Source organism: Lucilia sericata, unplaced genomic scaffold (genome assembly GCF_015586225.1).
Source record: "Lucilia sericata isolate MDLA Ls3-8-SP2 unplaced genomic scaffold, ASM1558622v1 Contig000201F_arrow, whole genome shotgun sequence".
Classification (NCBI taxonomy): domain Eukaryota; kingdom Metazoa; phylum Arthropoda; class Insecta; order Diptera; family Calliphoridae; genus Lucilia; species Lucilia sericata.
In genome coordinates this window covers 73356-99085 of record NW_023994229.1, presented here as the reverse complement: position 1 = coordinate 99085, position 25730 = coordinate 73356, and the positions used below count along the sequence as shown (strand labels likewise).

The window sequence follows — 25730 nt, the reverse complement described above, 5'->3', positions numbered from 1 at the left end:
ATATTTAGTATATGGTCCTTCTTCATAATAATAATAATAAAAAAATATATTTTGTTTTTGATGTGAGGCTTGTAAACATCTCGTATATTATAACATTTATATATTATTTCCTTTTCAATATAAATACAAGGCAGCGTGTGTGTGTGTGTGTAGAGAGAACATGTAGCACATCCTTACTAACATAATGTGCTTTCAATACACATGCTACGACTTTTTTGTTGCATTTCATTTCTTTTTTTTATTCGCCTTGGGTACAATTTTATATTATTTTATTCAGTTTTCTTTTTTTATGATTATATATATATTTTTTATATATAAAATATATTTTTTGTTCCTAGATGGATGACAAGCAAGTATCGATTCTTGTGTCTTCCTTTTTTGGGTTTCAGGTTATCTCCGGTTCATGTTTGTTGGTCGTTGTAGTCATTGTTGTATCCATTCACATTTTTAAGTGTGTTAGTGTAAATGGTTACACATCTCAAGTAGTTTCATCATCATCATCATCTGCATTCGTTGTATGTACAGGAATATGAATATATAATACGAATAATACGTATGATAATATGTTGTCGTTCGTTGCTGTTGTAGTATTTAACAACAAGGAAAACATTTGCATTTCATTACGAATTTGTAGTATGTAGAGTGTAGTGTGTGTGTATAGTTTCCTTAAGTCGTGCAAGAACAAAGTTTTATTTCTCACACAAACTTATACAAACTACTTAAAAAGATGTCGTAGAGTTTTTTTTTCGAGAACTAGAGCAAACTTAGAAAAGTACATTATTATTATATTTAACTTTTTAACATGTTAACAGATCACTGATTTTAATTAAATTTTAATGTAGCCTTTTGCTTTCTACCGAGAACTGAGTGAAAGAAAGAAAGCAACTGAACATTGAATAATTGCTGAATACTACTGAATAGTATACTTAATATTAAACTAGAATAGTGCAAGTATTGAGAAACAATGCAAAAAACAAAATTGATTTAGCGCTCAAAGTCATAGAAAATCACATTACTCTCAATTTCTTTTTAGTTTTTCGTTGTTGGCATAATGCAGTATAGAAAATGAAATAAAATTTATTATTGCATAATCATTAACACAAGCAATCCCTTTTTTAGAAAGAGTATTTTAATGCAAAGAAAAAGTAGGTACATGAGAAGACTAATACAACAACTACACAAACATTTTAAATAATGCTAATAAAACTAGGTGAAGCGGAAGTGACACTGCTGCTGAGAAGTTAAGTAAAAAATGCAAGTGTTAGAGAGAGAAGAAGAAGCAGAAACTTAAGATTTAATTTAGAATTCTTATACAAAAAGAAAACTTTTTATTTATTTTTATTCTTGTTGCTGTCGTAGACAAATAGTAGTGAATAGGGAAAAGCAAATAAAACTTAGTAATGCAAATGGATTTTAGTTGAGAACAATAATTACAATTTAAGCCATGTACTAAATGTGGAAATCTCTTTAACCCCTAATGATATACTTTTAAAAAATTATCTCTAGAAATTAAAATTTTAAGTAAAACTACTACAAATCGGATTATAGACTAGACTATAGACTAGATTATAGACTAGACTATAGACTAGACTATAGACTAGACTATAGACTAGACTATAGACTAGACTATAGACTAGACTATAGACTAGACTATAGACTAGACACTAGACTATGACTAGACTAAAGACTAGACTATAGACTAGACTATAGCTAGACTATAGACTAGACTATAGACTAGACTATAGACTAGACTATAGACTAGACTATAGACTAGACTATAGACTAGACTATAGACTAGACTATAGACTAGACTATAGACTAGACTATAGACTAGACTATAGACTAGACTATAGACTAGACTATAGACCTAGACTATAGACTAGACTATAGACTAGACTATAGACTAGACTAGACTAGACTATAGACTAGACTATAGACTAGACTATAGACTAGACTATAGACTAGACTATAGACTAGACTATAGACTAGACTATAGACTAGACTATAGACTAGACTATAGACTAGACTATAGACTAGACTATAGACTAGACTATAGACTAGACTATAGACTAGACTATAGACTAGACTATAGACTAGACTATAGACTAGACTATAGACTAGACTATAGACTAGACTATAGACTAGACTATAGACTAGACTATAGACTAGACTATAGACTAGACTATAGACTAGACTATAGACTAGACTATAGACTAGACTAGACTAGACTATAGACTAGACTATAGACTAGACTATAGACTAGACTAGACTATAGACTAGACTATAGACTAGACTATAGACTAGACTATAGACTAGACTATAGACTAGACTATAGACTAGACTATAGACTAGACTATAGACTAGACTAGACTATAGACTAGACTATAGACTAGACTATAGACTAGACTATAGACTAGACTACTAGACTAGACTACTAGACTATAGACTAGACTATAGACTAGACTATAGACTAGACTATAGACTAGACTATAGACTAGACTATAGACTAGACTATAGACTAGACTATAGACTAGACTATAGACTAGACTATAGACTAGACTATAGACTAGACTATAGACTAGACTATAGACTAGACTATAGACTAGACTATAGACTAGACTATAAACTAGACTAGACTATAGACTAGACTATAGACTAGACTATAGACTAGACTATAGACTAGAATATAGACTAGACTATAAACTAGACTAGACTATAGACTAGACTTTAGACTAGACTATAGACTAGACTATAGACTAGACTATAGACTAGACTATATACTAGACTATAGACTAGACTAAAGGCTAAGCTATAGACTACGCTATAGTTGAAACTACAGTGATAAAGCCGAACTTTTGATAAAAGCATAGTACCAACACATCTTAAAACTTATATGCAGAGAAGCCCAATATATAGAGAATGCTTTAAAATTTAGAAAACATTTGAAAATTTGAAAAATATATTATTTGATTTATTTTATTTCAGTGAAACTTGTATTACTGTTGTTAAGCGTATTCATTCATAATTCTTCTAAATAAAAACTAAATAGAAAAATTTAAATGACTTACATGTTTGGACAGCTTCCTTTCTCTGCTGAATTTTTTACTTTCAATTCAAGTTGTCGAGGTAGTTAGTGGTTCTACATTACAATTCCAGACTGGTAGACCACGACAAACATAGGGTACAGTATTATAGAGTTTTGGTTCACACACACGCTGATGAACTCTGGCTAAAATGGTACACAAACTACCCACATTATAATTGGGTGTGGTGGCCACAGATGGTGGTGTTGTACTAGACTTTGCCGTAGTCGTACAAGTTTTGGCTATTGTTATAAATTTAAGCAAAATGTAAAAGGAAATAATTATTGGATGCTTAGTACAATATTTTCCACATGCATACATGTGTCAGTACATTTGTACATTTGCTCTACTTACGTTTAATGATAAATTCTTTTATCCAGGCTCTTTCATCAATTTCATTCCAGGGCAAAACATTTGTAGATTTGGGTGCAATCCAACGACTAAGTATTTCCGTGGCTATCTTATCCATATTACAATCTAGGCCAGGCATTAAAGTGCCAACTAACGCAGGACTAATAACACACACACGACATTTGTTCATTCATGCATGCACCAAAATAATGAAGCATAAAAGGAAAAGTAGAAAAAAATGGTTATAAAAAAACCCATTGACCAATACAAATTATTTAGTAGAGTTCAGAAGTAAAAAGTTTTCATTATTTATTGTTTCCTTACCACATTGCTGCCTGATAGTACAAATGAGGTCCTACTAATTCACTATACAGGCCACTTGAATGTAGACGTGAGGAATCACAACCAAATAAAAAAACCACACAATGCATTTGATGTTTGGTAATTTTGCGACCATTTATATATTGTAAACCAGAACCATGACCAGCATAGCTGCAAGAAAATAAGATTTCATCTTAGACACACACACTCATAAACTTATGCACACATATGCTGCCCTCAATATACATATACAATTGTATATTGAAACGTACACATAACAACTGCGACTTAAATACTTATTGAAGAGTTCATCTTGGTTCGGTCGTTGTCCCACTAACATTGTCCAATGCGGTGTCCAATATTCAAAAAAACTAACCATACGTGACTCCATTTTGGGTAAATTTTTATCTAGTTCATTGAAACGACAAAAGTATATAGAAATTGTTAGAAAATTTGTTGGAAATGGAATATTTTGTTATTTTTTTTTTTATTTAGTTGATACCAACCTGGATTTAGTAGGCAACAACCATCTGTTATATTGACACATAAATAACCTTGTTTTATGTCCGATTTGTAATAATGATATAAACGATATAGACATTGTATGGAATTAACACGGGTAAACTCTTGTTGAACATTGATTTCTTCCCAAAAGAAATGATCTAGGCGCTAAGGTAATGAAATTGATTTTGAAGTATGTTAGTAAAGCATTTTTGTAATATATTCAAAGAGGGAAAAGATAGTCTGGGGTCTAGATCAATTAATGTCTTTTCAATAGAAAGTGTTTGAACGTGCACGCATCTATAAGTTTCCTTCTTACTATTAAGGAAAAAGTTGTTTCTAAGACAATTGTAACAAATTAAAAAATTTTATTTTTTGTAAAAAGTTAAACATTCGATTATTGATTTAAAACTGCATATTTTTAAATAATTAATTTATTATTAAAAATACAAATTCAATTTTTTACTAAAAATTCAAAAAATTCAAATTTTCACTGAGTAAAGTTTTCAGTGTTTTTATACCCACCATCAAAAAAGATGGGGGGTATATTGATTTTGTCATTCCGTTTGTAACACATCGAAATATTGGTCATAGACCCACAAAAGTATATATATTCTGGGTCCTCATTAAATTCTAAGTCGATCTAGCCATGTCTGTCCGTCTGTGTGTCTGTCTGTTGAAAGCACGATAGAGTCCCAATGGAAAGAGCTAGAGGGTTGAAATTTCACATAAATATTTCTTACAGGTAAGGTTTGTTTGGTATTGAAAATGGGCAATATCGGTCCACATTTTCTGATAGCCCCCATACAAGTGGCCCCTCGAAAAGCAGCTTTAACAGCCATAACTTGTTTAAAAATACGAATATAGCGATAAAATTCGACATAAGTAAGTTTCTTATGATCCAAAATCATTATGCAAAATTTTATGTGGATCGGTCCATAATTGACCCTACCCTCCATATAAGGTCCCCTTCAGAAAATGACTTTAACGCTCATTAATGGCTTAAAAATACGAGTGTAGCGATGAAATTCGACACAAATAAATTTAATACGAACCAAATTCTGTCTACCATATTATATTAGGATCGACCCATAATTGACCCTACCCCTTATATAAGGTCCCCATCAGAAAATTACTTTAACGCTTATAACTGGCCTAAAAAATACGAGTATATAGATGAAATTCGACATAAGTAAGTTTCATTCTAGTCAAACGAGGTTTGATGGTGGGTATATAAGATTCGGCATAGCCGAATATAACACTCTTACTTGTTTTTTTCTAAAATTTTAAATTTCACTAAAATTTTGATATAAAATCCGAAATTTGCTAAAAATTAAAAAAATAAACAATAATTAATTTTTTTCCAAAAATTCAATTTTTCTCTAAAAACTAAATTTTTCATTAAAAATTTGATTTTTGCACTAAGAATGCAAAGTTTTAATAAAAATTTGAAATATTTACTAAAAATTATAATTTTTACAAAATGTGAATCCGAAAGTGAATTGAAAAATTGTGCAAGTTTTAGATTGGAAGCTACTAAAATATATAGAATGATTAGACCAGTTCCTAGAATGTGTAAATGAAATAAATACATACCTCATCAACAATTAAAATACATGGAAAATGTTGCACTTTGTTTCCATTGCTACTGTCTAGAAGAAAAATGTATACAAGAGTAGATACATAACTATTATAGCCAGTGTTCCATAGATCAATTATTAATTATATATAGATGAATTTTACTCATAAAGCGTTTACATTCCATTAAATAATTAATTAAAATTAAAAAACTATAATGAAAAACTTACCAGTTTCCGTTTGCATCTTTTTCAACATATCACATGCAATGGCATGATCCTTAGAATTTGTAGTAAGTATAGAACAAATATCCTCTATTTGTACTAAATCCAAAGATTCTGCATTAGAAGCAGCCAAAGATAGTAAGACCCTAGCATCACTCTCCCAACCATACATATCACAAAATTCGTCAACCTTTGACCAACGTTGACGTGCTAGATTTTGTTGAGACTTTGAAAAGGCTATACCAGTAAATAAAAAATTCCACGGATAGAAAAAATTGCACAAATCCGTACAGGTAGTCTTAAGAAAAAACCCCCAAAAAAAATTATTAAGGAATTTACAAATTTTATATAAATCAGCTTACTGCTATAAATTGATTAAGCTCCTCCAAGAGTGACCAATAGAAACGTTTAGCCTCGGTGGTATTAACTTCTTTGGGATCTATTTTAACACATTGTTGAAAACGACTGACTATACAGCCGAAACTTTCATAAAGTTTCTTTTGTTCGGCACTAGAGAAACGCAAACATATAGGCGTACTATATTCCGCACTACGGCCATGTTTTATTAAGGTCATATATATGGCAGCATCACTTTCATGGATTTTGGGAAATATGGAATAGGTGGTTTCTGCCCGGGGACCTTTACACAATTGGATAATAGTCCATTCTGGCATTAAGGGAAAATATTAATCAATGAATAAATGATAGGTGTTATTTTAACTTACCCTCCGGTAATTGTTCACAAATTTCTACTAATTTTGTTATGCCCTCCGCGGGACTTGTTATATCTTTAAGAAAATTGCAATTTTCTAGACTATTGGAGGCTTGCGCAGATGACTGCTTGATTTTAGTCTTTTGAGACATTTTTGTAAGTGATTTACTAACATATTGCATAAGGGAATTGCTGGAAAAACATAAAGTAATAAATAACTTCACATTTGAAGTTCTGCAGGTTTGACACTTACCTGCTAAACTCCGAAATTTCTTTGGCATTCATTTCAGCCATTAAAGTCTCCACTTCGGCCTTGTTAGACATTTCAGCCTTATTTTCATTACACTTTCCGGAACTATGATTGTAACGCTCTTGCGAGGATTGATACAAAGAATAGGTTTGATAAAATATTGAGGCAATCATATTACCATTACAATATTCACTTTCCGCCTGTTGCAATAGAATTTCTAATTGACACAAAATATGACAAATTACATACAACCATAATTGTTTTCCATGAAATTATTCTTTTACCTTTGGTATTGGGCCCAATATTTGTAGAAATACCATCTTTAACTAAAAATTTCAAGAATTCTTCATCCATATCGCAGGAAAAAACTTATTAACTTAACATTAAATGGTGATATAAACAAATTTTGTGAAAAATTATAATTCAAAACTTCCAATTAGCGTACTTTTCAAAGACGCGCAAAAAACTAAAATGAAATGAAGAACAAGAATAAACATGTTTGTTTAGAAAGAGCCGAGTAAAAGAAAATTAAAAGAAATAATATGAAACACCATGTTGTTGGTTTAATATATATACAACAGGGTGTTTATAATACACACAAAAACATAAATAAATATGTTATATTGCGCCATCTATATTTCATTTAAAAATGAAATGTACGCTTATCAAAGACAATTTTTATTAGTTTAATTCAACAGTGACTAACAGATGGCGCAATATATGAGACATGTTTATCAATCAATTATGAGGATTTTTTGGGGAAAATTATGGGGATTTCAATTTAAAATGGGGATTATTGGGGACTTCTAACCAGTGATTATTGGGGACATGAGTGAAAATTTTTCTTACAACACTGATTGCGAGACTTGTCTCACAAACTGCGTCATCTGGTATTAGTAATAAAAACTGTACATTTAATTTTTTAATGAAACATAGATGTTGCAATACAACTAGGGTTCTATAAATCTTTCGAATAATCGAACAATCGATTTTTTGTCGAAAAAAGTCGAAAAGTCGAAGTCGACTATTTTGTTCCAAAAAAGTCGATAACTCGACTATCGTCTGCGAAAAAAGTCGAAAAGTCGACTTTGTTAATAAAAGTCGAAAAGTCTGAAAACCGAAAATTCGAAAAAAATCGAAAAGTTGGAAAAAGTCGGAAAAAGTCGAAAAAAGTTGAAAAGTCGAAAAATTCGAAAATTGTAGAAAAAAGACAAAAATAGTCGGAAATTTTAAAAAAGTGGAAAATAAGACAAAAGCTCTAAAATAGTCGGAAAAACTCGAAAAAAATAAAAAAATAGTCGAAAAAATAGTCGAAAAAAATTTGAAAAAAGTCAAAAATAGTCAAAAAGTCGAAAAAAATCGAAAAGTTGGAAAAAGTCGAAAAGTCGACTATTTATAAAATACAGGCGAAAAGTCTAAAAGTCGACTTTTAATTAAATGAAAAAAGTCGAAAAATCGACTTTTCATAAAAAGCAAAAACTAAACTAAATGAAAAAAGTTGAAAAGTCGAAAAGTCGACTTTTCGTTTCAACTATAGAACCCTAAATACAACATACTATTGTCACAGCGTAGTATTAAATTAATATTAATATACTGTTATACTTAAAAAGCTCTAGAATAAACTGTTATATAGACAGAAATCAGTTATAGAAACAGATTTCGATGGAATATACTGTTATACAAACAGTTTTACATAAAAAAACAGTCATGCAGGCTGATTTGCACAGGAAAAACTGTTATACAACATATTTTCATAAAAAAATCTGTTATAGGAACGGATTTCTATAGAAAATATTGTTATACAAATTATTTGCAAAATTGTTGAATAAAATAAACTGTTATACATACAATTTTCTATAGAAAAACTGTTATACTAAACATTATTGGTGAAAAAAACTGGGTTTTAAAAGTGATCTATGGAATAAACTGTTATAAAGACTACTTAGTGCCGGTTCACACAGGTAAACTTTTAATATGAAACTTTTGATTTTGTATGTGAGAGAAAGAGATGGTAGATATGTCTATCTCTTATTTTTATAAAATTATCTGCTCCTTAGAAAAATGGCGGATATTAAGATAGTTTTTCATTAAATAAAACTGTTATACAAACTGTTTTATATAAAAACAGTCATGCAGACTGATTTTCACAGAAAAAACTGTTCTACAAACATATTTTCATTGAAAAAATCTGTTATAGGAACGGATTTCTATAGAAAATATTGTTATACAAACTAAGCTAATACTAAATTGTTGAATAAAACAAACTGTTATACATAAAATTTTCTATAGAAAAACTGTTATACTAAAAATTTTTTGTGAAAAAACTGGTTTAATTTTTAAACGATTTATTCATAATAAAGTGATGTTCAGTAAGAGGAGTTATATGGAACAAAGGAGTCGCTTATGGAGCAATATTTTTGTAATTCGAGGTCCTTCCGATTCTTTTCTATCGCGTTTTCAACAGACCTTTCTAATGATATTTATAATTAATAATAAAACTACAACTTGTTTGAAGATGAGATGAAATATATTAGAAAAGTTGCAATTTTCAAATTAATAACATTGATTGCTCCTACAAATGCAATGTAAGATCAAATAAACATTATGCCTATTTCGTAAAATATTAAAGCAAACTGAACATGCCTTTAGCTTCAAGAGTTAATTAAAAAAAAGAAGGATAAAAAGTAAATATGAATGTATAAAATAGTATCTGTGTATAGTTCTCATGTAAGTGTGTGTGTGAGTTTGTAACAACAATATTTGCCGGCTGCAAAAATGCAGTTGTTTTTGTATTTCTTTATTAGCAAGCTTTTTCGCAACTTTCTAAAAAAAATCTGTGTCAAACTATCAAACATTTTGGCGTTAGGGAACCACACCCTCTAGATGCCCTAAAAAACTATGTCATTTACACACACACACAAGCACACACGCACATGCATAAAATACACATACATTCATACATACATATTTGAAACACAAACAACTTTAAAAGATAGTTTTTATAAAAATATTGTGTGTGTGTGTGTTTTTTTATTTACTTTGTGTTTGATAAGCTCCAAGAGAAGCTTTTGATTTTTAACATTTAACATACACACACAGGGGCGAGTGTAACACAGTGTGTGTGTGCATTGACTAGGGATGCGATGCTCTGGTAGGTACTTCAGCATCTAAATGAAATTTCTGACGAGGCTGCTGGTTAAAGATGCTGATGATGTTTATTCTACTCTCTCTTTTGCCTTTTTTGTATTTAAATAATACACACGTTGTTGTTGTTGTTTTTAATTAAAACGTAAACCCTACAAACATTTTCTATTGCGGAAGTTACCCGTATGAAACTTCCAAACGTGTTAAAAGCTCGCCAGCGATGTTGCGGAAGTATAAGAATTCTTGTCACCAGTCGGGAAGAACTGATGCCGAGCTGGGGAACGTCTAAGAGTAACGTGGAAGATACTTCTGGAAGACCCGCAGAAGAAACTTCTAGATGACTCTTGGAAGTAAGGTATTGCCAAAGACTCTTCTAGATGTGACTAGGAAGTCACTTCTTGAAGTGACTACCTAGTATCATCTAGAAGTGTTCCTATCTTATCTTCTAGTAGATGAGTTTTCTCTTCTTCTAGAAGATGAGTATTCTCGTCTTCTAGAGGATGAGTATTCTCGTCTTCTAGAAGATGAGTTTTCTCTTCTTCTATTTGTATACTCACCAAAATAAAATCTATAAAAATAAATCTAAATAAAATGAAATTTTATAGTTTTTATTGAAATAATTGAAATTAAAATAGTAGAAAAAATAATTGATTTAACAACTAATCTAAAAAAAGTAATATATGTACATTAGACGGGCTCACAAAAAATGGTGCTTGAGTTACCCCCCTCAAAATATTCGCTGTTATGTAATATGATGATTCTTCATGTTAAATTCAATATTTTACCCAGCTTCAAAAAATCTTTGTTATGTTTTATAATGGTTCCCAAAATATTTCTATCGATGGCCGTTCGTGAGCTGAACCGGTTACAAAAAAGTCCCTTTTTAGTTATTTTGTTTTAAATTATACAGCAGTTCTTAATCAATATATACAGTATGTGGTATCATTTGAAAGGTTTTTTGAAGTCTAGTGGTGCGCAAAATTGTACATACATTTTATTTTTTCTTAGTGAAAAACCTAACATTTTAAATATTTTGGAATATGACAATTATAAACAGACGGTTATTTATGATTAATACATCATAGGACGCGGCTTTAAAATACCTTTAAAACGATACCCCGTATTGGATATTTTGTTGCAAAACAAACAAAAATTAAAAAAAAAATAATTCCAAAATATCTTTTATTGATTTGGTCCAGCTCACGAACGGTCATCGCTAGACTTAAAATATTTTGGGAATTTTGAGAGGGGTAACAAAAACACGTTTTTGCTTTCCATACAGAGTGAGCCGGTCTAATGTACATATGTATCAAAAATTTAGAATTATTACCTTATAATAAGATAATTTTCAGGAATTGTAAAACGTTGGACTCTAAAATATTTTTGTAGTTCTTCATAAATTTTATGATCAATCCATCAAATTGTAAGAGTTATATTTTGGAACACATTAATCCTTCAATGAAATAAACAAAAATAATGTTATAATTAATATTGAATATATGTACATAAGTACTTTTGTATTTGTTGAAATTACCTGTTACACTTTAGGAAGCAATAAAAATAGGATTCTCTTATGATCAATACATTTCCCACCAAAGTTTAAACGGTCAGATCCATTTTTTACATTTTCTGCAAATAATCGACATTTTTAATGGAACCGCGTGATGAAATAAGACATATATAACTTACCAGATCCCTTTTTTATATTTTATTTCAGTTAGAAGTATTTTAATAGGGGGTACAATATTAGCTACTGCTTTCTAAAAAAAATAAAATAATTAAAAATTAATTAATTAATTTATTTATTGTTTTGAATCAATAAAAACATTACCTTTCGTGAACATTTTTTAAATAACTTGGAACTAAACCGTCTATAAAGATCTGAAATTACTAAGTCATGGATCATTTTTAAAATTATTTACAATCACTAACGATAGAAACACCTTAACGACCCTAAACAGGATATTGCTTTTGACACTAATACTGCAATACTATTTTTTGTTTGCTTTCTTCTAATTAAGGAGTTATACACGTTCAAAAACTGTCTACTTAGGTTCAATATATTGGGAATGGCATGTTCAATATTAATAATATTAGTATCATATAAAGGTCATAGAAAGACCTGGTGTTAATAATTAAAAAGTACCTATAATTAAAATAATTAAATCCAAAGCTATATGAAAATTAATAGAATTGTATTTATTTAAAAAAGGTGGTTTTAAAAATATCTGATTTTAATATTAAATATCTTATATAGGCAATTTCGTGTCGAGTGACCCAAGTCAAAAAATAATTTATGTATGTATAAAACAGTAGTATTAATTTGAATATAATGATTCCAGCTAGCCTTTAAATACTTAAGTAAAATTTTAATGTATTTTTTTTTTTTTTTTTTGTTACGATAATGAAATACAAATAAAATTTTAGCTCAAAGTGATCATACGTAATCTAGAAAGAGGACCTAAACGCGCAAATAGTTTAAAAAATATTGAAAGTTAAGATTTAACTCAAATAAATCTAAATAGGTTAAACATATTAGAACTTCGTTTAAAAATTATGGAAATGGAAGCCGTTTAGAGTTGTTAACTTATTCCTAAAATAGTATTTTAATGTAAAATATGACAACTTACTTTTTAATTTTATTTATATAATCCTTGAAGATAATTACTTTTTGGTATATATTTAATAAACTTCACCAATTAACAAAACCTTCTTAAATGTTTATTAACAGTTGACTTTTAACATAACACTATCATATTGTTTTTTATTACTTAAGATTCACAATATATTAATTACACTATTTTTCTATGAATATTATGAATATTATTCAATAACTCATTTAAGTTTTACAATGAATAATTAAAACTGAACATGACTGGACAAAACACAAAACATCACTGAACTTAGCAAAATTTCTGCATTATTTATTTTTATTTTTTTCGCGTTCTGGCTAAAAATGGAGTATTTATATTTTTTTGTTTTTGTACTCTTCTTACTATCATCCGGAAGTAACCTAAAAGTATACTTCCAGACGGCGAAAATTAGAAATCAATGTATTTTGTTTTTGTAAAATGTGCGCTCTCGTCTGACAATCGTCTAGAAGTGACTACAATCCACGCTTCCAGATGAATAAAATTCAACATTAATGTGAACACTCTTCAAACTGTCTCCCAGAAGTGACATAAACATACAAATCAAGAAGATACAAATTAGGAAACAATGTATTTTGTTATTGTAAAATGTGTGTTCTCACCCAACTCTCATACAGAAGTCACTAAAACATATACTTCCAGATAAAAAAAATTCAACAGTCATGGTTTTTTGTTTAAGCAAAATGGATGCACTCTTCTAACTATCATCCGGAAGTAACTTAAAAGTATATTTCTAGAAGATGAAAATTCGAAATCAATGTATTTTGTTTTTGTAAAATGTGCGTTCTCGTCTGACAATCGTCCAGAAGTGTTTCTGACGTGGCGTCTGGGGTGATGCGCAATAGTTTTCTCTTTTAAATGTTTGAAGGGAACGTACGAGTAATTTCAAATGCATCACAGCAATAAACACACATACATATACTTGAAATTTATCATTGTGTCTGTTTGTGTGCGTAGAATTGATGACGTACATTTTACTCAAGTAAAAAGGATACAATGTAAATATGAATATTTTAAATATTGTTAGAATTGTAATTTAATAACTATTGCAAAATGACATTAAAGCACTCTATTGTTGTTCTTTTATTTTCTTCTTCATTTTCCTTATTTTAATGCAAGAGCTTACTTTAATGAACTTTTACTTTGTGTTGCACTTTTGTTAAACAGGTGTGGCTGTTGATTTCCTTCGTTATTCTTTCAATTTATGTATTTGTCTTGTTTTTGCTTTTGTTAACACTTTCTGTTTTCATTTTATACTTCTTGATGGCCTTGTAAAACCATATAAGAATGGTGAAAAGGAGCAAGTGCATGAAAATGTCCTTTTTGTTAATGTATTGTTTTACTTTCTAATGGCGGAATGCTTTTAACGATCATAAAATTTCAGTGTTTATTCCAACAACAGTTGGTGACAAAACAATGGATAACTTATACAGCTTGAAATTTTCCGCAAACTTTGCCTTAAAACAAAACCTAAGTCCATTTCATATATAAATTATGCGAATTAATTGATTACGTTTCCAAATTCCCTCAAAAGTTTAGGGAAAACACCTGTTGCATCTGTTCAGACTAACGAATTCTGTACTGATAAAAGTGCATTGTTCTCTTGAATCTAAAAAGGATTTGAAATTAGGAACTAATTTAGAAAGGATTCATTAAGTTATCAATAAAATATATCTACTATACTTAAGGGAGAAGAGAAGGTTATACTTCCTCCGAATCTCAGAATTTTATCATCACATCAAGTTTCTCCGATATCGTGACATGCAATTAAAAAAACTGTGTCTTCAAGCTTAGATCTGTATCTCAAAAAAAGAAGAAAGTATTACAGAGCTTTTTATTTTACAGTCGACAGATTGGATTTTCAGATTGCATAACTAATTTTATAAATAAAGGTGTCTTTGCGCTTTTATACATATCTTCTCAAATATGTCCAAAAACGGACTTTTTTCATGACACGATATCTGGAAAACCTGAAAGGATGAATTATTTCTAGCCCAGATTCGGATTCAGCACTGCTCAGTCCAATAGAAGAGTTTTCTCTGGTCTCTGGCCCCAGAGCTCTTTCGCAGGATCAAGTTGTATTGGGCTATTTCAACTCAAATCATTTAGGTCCAAATACTTACCACGAAAGTGCTGTTACGAATGAATAGGCTGAACAACACAAAAATTACTTTTGATGTTAATCTGGAGCTCTTCTGACATCGTTACCTTGTGGTCATAGATCATTATCTTGCCGGGCATGTTACCTTGAAGAATCTTTTCCATCGTGGTGTTATTGTAATCCCGGGGAATAGAGGTGATATCAGTACCTCTAGTCTGCCGGGACTTTTAACTGGTGATAATCAAATGTATCTTCGGCATTTCCTTGAAATGGGGTCGAACCAGAGAACCTCATAATCTGGAATCACAAGGGCAGAGTTTCGGACTTTGTCTTGTTCCTGTTATTGGATAGATTCTTTCGGGGGAAGAGAATGTTTGTTAAAAGACTGATGCACGATAAAGTCTATAATTCGGGATAAATTCGTTTCGAGACAACATATACCCCACAGATTAGTGACTTTGGGATAAGCGTTGAAAGTAAGTCGGTGTCAATTGTATGTATGTATATGATACGGGATGGGTATACGGGCCTCACCCTTCCGTATACCTAGAGTTAGTGTGTCGGATGTTGTACTCTATGAGTGACGGATGAATGAGAGGTGTGCTGGATTGTATGGTGATAGATGTAAAGTATCTTATAGAAGGGATACCATAGAATGTACCTTCCTTGTCCGAGTATGTTCAGGGTTTACTCTGTTCATACCAGATATAGTACAGTATGTTCTCTGTGAGTAAAAACAAGTTCGCGGCTTATTTGATTGATTCGAGATTCGGTCTACCGAATACGTCTGTAGGTGCTGTTGTCGACTCAACAGAGGTCTTCCCATCTACATAGTTGTCAAAGCGAAGTGATATTTTGCATCTCGGAAGTTAAGCAACGGGGCAGCGATAATGGTCACAGATAATATAGCTCGAGTACTTGAGCAAAGGACCGGTAGAACCATGTACAAGAAGCACAAAGGGTGGTCAATCAACTCACCCTGTGATTGAAAAACTACCATAAAAGCACTTCGAATTCTTGTTGACATAGATCAGTCTTGTCTAAAAATAGTTAAGCGACTGAAAGTCGAAACACTTTTCTTGTGGGTTAATCAAGAGGTTGAAGTAATTATCTCGTTGGATATTATTTTGTATCTTCTTATAGCTTTCGTATTGCTTTTCCATAATTAATCGACATAAAGCTGAATGATTCAGCTCTTTCCCTATCTAGTTTTATCCAATAAGTTTCATGTAGAAATTATATCGTCAAATAGTCCCCTATAGTTCAATTGATTTGGATATGATCCGAACAGATTCGTTGAAAAAAACATCTGATGTTTAACGACGAAAATAAACATATGGATCCCAGAAACCAACTATTCTAGAAGCCATCAGAACGCGATATCTTTTCCACTGATCACATCACCATATTGTTATTAGGTTTTATCGGAAGTATCCTTATGATGAATTCCAGAATGTTCCAGTTTGACTAGGAACTAAATATTAGACACAGATCATATGTTAGTTCTAACTTAATGTGATCCTCTGGAGTTGTTTGTAATATCATTGACAATCGATTAATTTAGACATAAGCGGATTAAAAATTATGACTTCTGCAGTATTTTTTAGGAATGAGAAAGAGGAGAAACAGGTGTTCAGCCAGTGTCTGGCTATATCGGAATGAAATATTGGTATATTAACTACCCAACCACAGATGTATCTAACGGAGAATAAACGTGTTTCTTCGAACAAACGTATGACCATAAGAACCGACTGCTTTCATAACTAAACTATTTGTGGAATATGTACTTTGTACTGGATTATTGATAATCCAACTAAAAGTTCTATTATATTTCGACTTTTAAATTCCATTAGAATAGCTTTCAAAAGTTCCCCCAAATTCCTTTTATTTAACAAGTTGTTTCAATTCATTCATATTTGCTTCTTTGTCTCAATTAAGGGTTAATATCTCACATCCTTTCGCTGTCTGTTTATGTGATGTTATTCTTCGAAAGTCCTTTGGTTTCGTTTAGTTTCACAATGTTCACAGAATGAAATGAAATTTCAGGATAAAGAAAGACATAGACGTACGTAAATGTATTTTTTTTTCCTTTTATTCATTTCTAATACGCAGACGCTAAAATTGTTTTTCTGTTTTGTGTAATTTCATCTCAGCATCTTTGTTGTTTAATGTACAAAGATTGTTGTTATTATGTTGTCGTCGTCGTTCAACGGGATATATTGGTTTGAATTTTTGCACGTGAAGGGAAGAAAGAAAAAAGGAAAGAAACTTATACTTTGAGGGGGAGGTTGGTTGAAAAGGGGGGTTGACTGGCTGGCTGAATGACTCTGGAGAATGTCTGTGTGTGTACATCATTATTTACAATGTACATAGATGTTCGTTTTGAGGTGGTTGATGATTTTTGAAGCATCAGAATGTTTCGTTAATAAATCATCTGTTAGAATGATTATGACTGTGTGACGTTATCACACATACATTTGCACACAAAGAGACACACACACAGATAAATACATATGTATGTAGAAATGTGTGTTGTTAGTTGTTTGTAGTGTTGGCATAATGTTGTTGTTTGTTAATGTTTTTTGTCCAAAACTTGCATTTGTTATTAGAAAATAGAGTTTATTAATAAAATTTCTACTTTTGTTATTGCTTTTAAAAATTAATATTTTAATTATTTGGATATGTTTGTGTTTTAATTTAGTTCAAATCCTTAATATAATTAGGTTGTTTAGATTGCTAAAGGTGATTTTGCACTACTCTGGATCCCAACTTAATTGAATGCTAAAAATATCACTCAAAGAATTAAAGCTTCCAAAAAGTATTCGGCGGCATTTGATATGGTATGTAGGAATCGAATTAAAGTTAGTGGGTACTTTGGCCCTTGTTGGCAATAATGTAGAGGTTAAGAGTTGAAAGAGGAGTAGGTACTCAAAGGGAGCACTAAGCTGTCTTAGCCTTTAAATATAGGTGAGGGTTCTGACTCTGAATGGCGAAGGAGGTGAGTGATAGCATAGCTAAGCGTCCTATAAAATGGCTTACTGTAACACAAATGAGGAAGTTGATAGAGATGCTTCAGGAAATCATCCCAAATCCCACTGGGATCCATGGAATAATTGGATTTTTTCTCAATATCTGAGGCAAAGAGGAACAGATCTCCCACGGAGCTCATAAGCTCTTCTTATATATAGTCGAGGTCAAATCATACCTCACTTAAGGAATCCCAATTTGGTTGGCGGGATGCATTCAGAGCCGTTGCATTTCCAGCCGAATTCGGATACTGCGGCTCACTATGGTGATACTTTCAATTGAGCAATCCGGTGGACACGTGTCGGTGTTTGCACTTTATGTATCCAGCCATATAACTTTAATTTATCGAACAAATTCTTAAAATCGAAATCAGAAAGACGACTAAGTGTCCAATTACAATCTGAGAGATGTAAAACAATACTATACCTAAGGCAGTAACTATAATCACAATGCTCTTCGACTTCTAAGAAAGTTATTTGGGAAGCGAAAGAAGATCCATACATTATTCTTCTCCTCTGTCACTGTTCACTTGTAGCTGATGAAAGATTTGAGGTTCAAAGCGATTGATATTTAAAGATCTACCCGATCTGTTAGACTACTATAAAAGTTATAAGAATGCGAAAGAAGATCAATGCATTGTTCTTTTTCTCAGGCATTGCTCACTGATTAGTGATTGAAGATTTGAAATGTATAGCAACAAGTATTTAAATTAAGACTTTTGCAAAAGTTTTTGGAATACAAATATGACAAAACTCCTGGCCCTCGTTCATTGTTTCAATTGCCAAAACTTCTACTACTGATATGCCTTCAATAAGTTAAAAATCTAAATTTTCAAGTTGTTTCAATGCTACGGCCTCGATATAAAACAAATTTTTAAAAATTCTAAACAAAAACCAACGTTTCGACTTCAACAAAGTTGTCGGAATGCGAAGAAGATCAATCTCTTCTGCCATTGTTTAATTTTTGCTGATGGAAGATTTTAAATGCAAAACGATTACTATTTAAATAATCTGATAGATCTGTTTGACTTCTCCTTCTCTCTCACTGTCCATTCGTTGCAGATGGAAGATTGAGACGAAAGGCATTTGATATTAAAACGATCTAACAGATCTGTAAAAGGAACACGTCAGGAATAGATTGCATGGGAAAATATTTTATAAAATATAAAGCCTTCAAATAATAGATAAAACCTCCACTAAATTGCGAATACCGCAGAAGTTATTGGAATAAGAAAGAGGACAAAACTCTAGACCGCGGTGGATCAAAGTATTGAAAGATATGGTTTTTACATTTTTCACTACCAAATCTGAGGTTAGAATGATTCTAAGTGGACGCACAGGATTAACATTTTAAGGAATTACTTCCAGGAAACTGAGTATCTAACAACGGAACAAATATTTCAAAGTAAAGGAGGGCACAACATGTCCGATAGATCCTTGGTGTATTTTTCCGAATTTACTATATTATACAACATCCGCTCTTTTGTGCAACTGAATGGCTTTACAACCTAATGATTCCAGGCATAATAAAGTACCAACATTTGAAAGACATTGACTTGAGAATAGGCCTTAAATTAAACATAAACAAACTTTTGGTCTAAAACAGTGGACTACTACTGTTGAAACTCTAAGTAGATTTCCATAAAGGAACAAAATAACGGATTTTCTTCTTACTAGCAAATTGAACAGTAAACATGGCACTGGAACTATAGCAATTATGTCATCGGATTGCAACCTTAACTGTTTCCCATAATAAGTCATTGTATCATCAAGTGCCGAAGCACTTATATCGTTAGAAGGAAGCTTAAACTTCTCGGTAAAAGGATTAAAGTTATACTTTCTTCCCGAAAATACCAAGCTGCTCTATGGTAAAGCAGATTTCAAAAGTAGCGAACCTTTCAAGAATTTAAATAACTCAAACATAACCTGGATTGAAACAGAATGAAAATAAAAAGCATCAGCTTTAGCATCAAAACTTCAAAACAAGTAAAACATTAATTTGGAGAATTAAAGTCTTATTCCTATAGATTAAATTTTGATTGTTTACAAAATTTAAAAACATTTATAAACCACATCTTCAGCAAATTAACAACACTAACAAAATCATATGTGTGAAACGTTAGAAAAATTGTTTTTAAAAACAGGACCATTTTCTTTGAACACTCTCTCGCTCTCTAAATTTTCCAACACTCTCAACAACAGGATAAAAAAAAACAACATTGCATGTATGTATATGTAAAAAGAGTGTCTGTCTGCCTGTGTATGAAGAATACAAAGCACACAGCTGAGTTGATAGAATTGAAACAACTGGCAGCAGCAGTCAGTAGCAGTGGCAGCATCCAAGTTCGAATTTCAAAAAGACTAGTAGCAAACATTTAACGAATTTCATTGACGACGGTTGTGTGCAGTGTTGTAAGAAGCTTTTGAAAAAATATATATATATTTGGATGAATAGAAACCAAAAGAAGCAAAAAAAAAAAAGGAATATATAGAAGAAAACCATCTAGAAAGTCCTCATTTAAAAAGAGGAAATTAAATATTTATAAAAAGAAAAATAAAGGAAATTTGTGTGGAATTCCTTAAAAAAAGTGTTAATTGAAAGTGTTAAAACGTTTAATACATAAAGTATTAAAAAAATATATATAAATAAATAATAGAAAAAATCTATAAAAGAAAAAATAACAAAATTTCCAAAAAAAGGTGAAAATTGTGTGTGTGAAAAAAGTGTATATACTTTTAGGAAAAACTATAGATGTAACGCGCAGGGAAACTAGAATCAAAAAAAATATATGAAAAAAACATAAATATACAAAATTAAAAAGAAAATTTATAACAATTTCTGGAAAAGAAAAGCAAACTTAACAATTTTATTAAAAAGAAATTAAGTTTTCCTATTTCTGTGCTTGTACGAGAGTTGTTAATAATAAAATAATTAAAAATTAAGGCGTGGTAATTTATGCAACTGTGTTTTTTTTTTTCTTTGCTCTTGCTTTTGTTGGCCTCTTAAACAAAATAAAACTTTGAATGGTGTTTTTTTGTTGTTTTATGATATAGAAGGAAATGAGTAGAGGATGTAAAGGATGCAGATGTAGTGAAGAAACAAAAAACAGCAATAGATGAAGCAAACAAACTAAACTAATCAGTTTAAAACTCTTTAATATTATAACTTTTACTTATGTGCTTGAAGATACACATACATACATATAAATGTATTAACAAACTTTTAAATATTTAAATGTATGTATGTTTGCTATAGGTGTGTGAGTGTGTGTTTGCTTGCATGTATTAGTTAGTTTTAAAACGAATCGAATGCTAAAGGTGGAGTATGAGTTTTCGTTTAGATATCGTGGTATTTGGAAAATTAATTTGACAGTTGCTTATAAAAGGATGCTGTTTGGCTCTCTCTCTCACTTGCTTTCTCTCTCTCTCAACTTAACGAAGAAAACAAGTGTTGACACCTACACGATTGTAAACTTCGAAATTTTATTTGTATGCAAGTGTTTGTGTATATGAAAGTGAGTTGAGATGCTACTGACGCAAATATCAAAAAGAAATGTATGGAAAAAAAGTCAGCTACCAGCCAAGTTAGTGTTTACATTAAACAAATCATAATAATTTCAAATACTCTTTCTTATATACCAAATATTTATGAATGAATGCAAATCTCTAACAAAGCAATTTTACCCTTTGTATTCCTAGTTGAAAATTTCTAAATATTTGTTGAAATTTTAAACAAATTTGAAAAAAACTATTATTTTGTATTTGTTTTAACGGTTTCTTATCGATTTCTCTGTAGTGATTATCATCACTATATGACTTTCGTTTTGGCTGTTAGCATCCAGCTGTGTTGTTGTTAATTTTGCAACCAAAATTCCAAAATAAATAGCAACAACAGTAAATAGCGAAAAAAAAGAAGGAAAATAGTCAGCAACGAAATATATCATTGCATTTGCTAACGAACGACGTGCAGTTGAGAGTATAGAGCACAAATAGCAGCATCAGCAAGTATGGCAGCATCAAAAATCACGATGTCAGTGCATAGCATACTTTAAGGCGTTACACAAGAATATTTTACCTAGATATTTTTAGGAGAAAGTGAAAATTTAACTTTTTTTTGGTGTCTACACAAATAGTTTCAAAATATGTATATAAATTTATATAAGAAAAATTGCAAAAAAAAATATTAAATCAACATAAAATTCTAATAATATTAAAATAATAATAAAACTAAAAACTTAAAAAGAAAAACTTAAAAAATTCTACGTCATAATACGTCAAATAGTGGGTGTGCCATGCAAAAAAACTTTAAAATATAAAATTTTTAATTCATAAACAAACAAGCAAAATTATTAAAATATTCCTAAAAAAAAATCTAAATTCCTCAAATTGATCTATTAAAAAAAAAACAACAAATAAATTTTAATTAAAAATAAAAGTAAAAAAATTCTCGACAGGATATTTTAAACGAAAGTAAAACATATTAATAAAACCACACACACACACATTCTCACTTAAGTACATACAGACACATAAAATAGTACGTGACAAAGAGAATTTTAAATAAGAAGAAACACATAAAAAAAGAAAAGCTAAAAACGAGAGAATAATTTAAAAAATATAGAAAAGAAAGCGAGAGCAGATTAACTAAGCAACTTCAAAAAGGAAAGGAAAGATAATAGACAAAAAACACACGTTAATTTCGAATTCATATTTTAGAAAATTTCGAATAACAAGTGTATAAACACTGACATTTTTAGCACGTTTGAAAATAAACAACATAACAGAAACAACAACAGCAACCATCATCATTATTTTTGACAACCTACTAAAAAAAAAAACACAAACAAAAAACCTACTGGAAACTAAAGTATTTGGAGCAAACAATCCCCCTAAAAACAATTTAACTCTACTGTATACAACAAGTAATCATACAAACAAACATACATTAAAACACACTCATACAACTGCACTTATAAATAAATAAAAAATAAATAAATTTAAAAGGAACTAGAAAAAAAGTGTCGCTTATACACTACTCTTTCACACACACCACCACCATTTTTCCTAGTTAAAGTTTTTAAATTATTAAGGTGAATATTAAATTAAAAAGGTTAACTCCTTGGAGTCCTTCAAGCAACAACTAAAATTACAACATACAACAACAACAATATCAACACTTAAATATATTACAAAAAAAAAAACTACTAAATAACTTCAAGACAACCAACACAACAGCAGCAAATTTATTAAGAACTTAAGCTAGAAAAAAAAAGTTCTTTATATCTCCTGTAACCGAAAGGGTTTTCTAAATAAAACGACAAATCATTATCATCATCGTTAAACGACAACTTTCCTAAAAACAAAAAAAAAAACACACACAAAATGGGTAACAAGGAAAGTGTTGATGCTGCTGCTAAATTGAATGCTGAAAACTGGGGACATGAGGTACGTAAATTACAAAGAGATAGATCAGCAACTTGCATACTACTGCTACAATCTTACAAGCCTTAATAGTCAATCAAATGCAACAAATTGCATTGCCCCAAAGGGAAAATTTCACAGGATATTTTGTTATTTAAATTTTTTGTAATTCAAATATTAAGGGATATTTCTCTGGATTAAAATGATCTAAAGGTAGTTATATAGGGAACCAAAGATTTGCCTTATATAATATGTTAGAACAGACGTGGAAAATTCAGTACTTTTTTCAGTATTTGATACCGTACTTGATACCGAAAAATACGGCGGTGCCCCATACGATATCTTTGGTAGTTTTAACTTAAAGTCCAACTAGTCTATAGTCTAGTCTATAGTCTAGTCTATAGTCTAGTCTATAGTCTAGTCTATAGTCTAGTCTATAGTCTAGTCTATAGTCTAGTCTATAGTCTAGTCTATAGTCTAGTCTATAGTCTAGTCTATAGTCTAGTCTATAGTCTAGTCTATAGTCTAGTCTATAGTCTAGTCTATAGTCTAGTCTATAGTCTAGTCTATAGTCTAGTCTATAGTCTAGTCTAGTCTATAGTCTAGTCTATAGTCTAGTCTATAGTCTAGTCTATAGTCTAGTCTATAGTCTAGTCTATAGTCTAGTCTATAGTCTAGTCTATAGTCTAGTCTATAGTCTAGTCTATAGTCTAGTCTATAGTCTAGTCTATAGTCTAGTCTATAGTCTAGTCTATAGTCTAGTCTATAGTCTAGTCTATAGTCTAGTCTATAGTCTAGTCTATAGTCTAGTCTATTGTCTAGTCTATAGTCTAGTCTATTGTCTAGTCTATAGTCTAGTCTATAGTCTAGTCTATTGTCTAGTCTATAGTCTAGTCTATAGTCTAGTCTATAGTCTAGTCTATAGTCTAGTCTATAGTCTAGTCTATAGTCTAGTCTATAGTCTAGTCTATAGTCTAGTCTATAGTCTAGTCTATAGTCTAGTCTATAGTCTAGTCTATAGTCTAGTCTATAGTCTAGTCTATAGTCTAGTCTATAGTCTAGTCTATAGTCTAGTCTATAGTCTAGTCTATAGTCTAGTCTATAGTCTAGTCTATAGTCTAGTCTATAGTCTAGTCTATAGTCTAGTCTATAGTCTAGTCTATAGTCTAGTCTATAGTCTAGTCTATAGTCTAGTCTATAGTCTAGTCTATAGTCTAGTCTATAGTCTAGTCTATAGTCTAGTCTATAGTCTAGTCTAGTCTAGTCTATAGTCTAGTCTATAGTCTAGTCTATAGTCTAGTCTATAGTCTAGTCTATAGTCTAGTCTATAGTCTAGTCTATAGTCTAGTCTATAGTCTAGTCTATAGTCTAGTCTATAGTCTAGTCTATAGTCTATCTAGTCTATAGTCTAGTCTATCTAGTCTATAGTCTAGTATAGTCTAGTCTATAGTCTAGTCTATAGTCTAGTCTATAGTCTAGTCTATAGTCTAGTCTATAGTCTAGTCTATAGTCTAGTCTATAGTCTAGTCTATAGTCTAGTCTATAGTCTAGTCTATAGTCTAGTCTATAGTCTAGTCTATAGTCTAGTCTATAGTCTAGTCTATAGTCTAGTCTATAGTCTAGTCTATAGTCTAGTCTATAGTCTAGTCTATAGTCTAGTCTATAGTCTAGTCTATAGTCTAGTCTATAGTCTAGTCTATAGTCTAGTCTATAGTCTAGTCTATAGTCTAGTCTATAGTCTAGTCTATAGTCTAGTCTATAGTCTAGTCTATAGTCTAGTCTATAGTCTAGTCTATAGTCTAGTCTATAGTCTAGTCTATAGTCTAGTCTATAGTCTAGTCTATAGTCTAGTCTATAGTCTAGTCTATAGTCTAGTCTATAGTCTAGTCTATAGTGTCATAGTCTAGTCTAGTCTAGTCTATAGTCTAGTCTATAGTCTAGTCTATAGTCTAGTCTATAGTCTAGTCTATAGTCTAGTCTATAGTCTAGTCTATAGTCTAGTCTATAGTCTAGTCTATAGTCTAGTCTATAGTCTAGTCTATAGTCTAGTCTATAGTCTAGTCTATAGTCTAGTCTATAGTCTAGTCTATAGTCTAGTCTATAGTCTAGTCTATAGTCTAGTCTATAGTCTAGTCTATAGTCTAGTCTATAGTCTAGTCTATAGTCTAGTCTATAGTCTAGTCTATATTCTAGTCTATAGTCTAATCTATAGTATAAATAATGTACTATGAGATATTGGGACAACTAAGTACTATATAATCTTAAATGATACACCGATTTTCGGTATGATTCTAAATCATTTGCAGTTTAAACATATAAATCTTTTCACCAAAGGATGAAGGCCAGCCTTTAATTAACTCAATATTG

General features: G+C 30.8%; 2 protein-coding genes across 15 annotated transcripts in view; one reads left to right on the top strand and one right to left on the bottom strand.

The window, feature by feature from the left end:
- LOC119601952 (separin) overlaps positions 1-7491 on the bottom strand; it is a 55634-nt gene extending 48143 nt beyond the window's left edge. Inside the window, exons 1-12 of one of the 3 annotated variants that reach the window (XM_037953259.1) lie at positions 7305-7491; positions 7024-7237; positions 6784-6962; positions 6421-6725; positions 6065-6356; positions 5853-5908; positions 4262-4424; positions 4028-4163; positions 3759-3926; positions 3438-3595; positions 3069-3325; positions 105-763 (exon numbers count right to left, since the gene is read on the bottom strand). In XM_037953259.1, the coding sequence (XP_037809187.1) occupies positions 3114-3325; positions 3438-3595; positions 3759-3926; positions 4028-4163; positions 4262-4424; positions 5853-5908; positions 6065-6356; positions 6421-6725; positions 6784-6962; positions 7024-7237; positions 7305-7374 (1953 nt within the window). In that variant the 5' untranslated portion in view covers positions 7375-7491 and the 3' untranslated portion in view covers positions 105-763; positions 3069-3113. Of the gene's footprint in view, positions 1-104; positions 764-2958; positions 3326-3437; positions 3596-3758; positions 3927-4027; positions 4164-4261; positions 4425-5852; positions 5909-6064; positions 6357-6420; positions 6726-6783; positions 6963-7023; positions 7238-7304 lie in introns of those variants that run through there. The other 2 variants (XR_005231293.1, XM_037953258.1) reach the window with 2 other exon arrangements.
- Positions 1-25730, top strand: part of LOC119601950 — a 52764-nt gene that overhangs the window by 1492 nt on the left and 25542 nt on the right. Inside the window, exons 1-2 of one of the 12 annotated variants that reach the window (XR_005231290.1) lie at positions 20299-20567; positions 23053-23387. The exons of 1 other annotated variant lie outside the window; for it this stretch is intronic. Coding sequence is in view for 1 of the 11 variants with exons in the window: in XM_037953257.1 (XP_037809185.1) it covers positions 23325-23387 (63 nt within the window). In the remaining 10 variants the exon portion in view is untranslated. 10 more of the 12 variants (XR_005231292.1, XR_005231291.1, XR_005231289.1 and 7 more) reach the window with 10 other exon arrangements.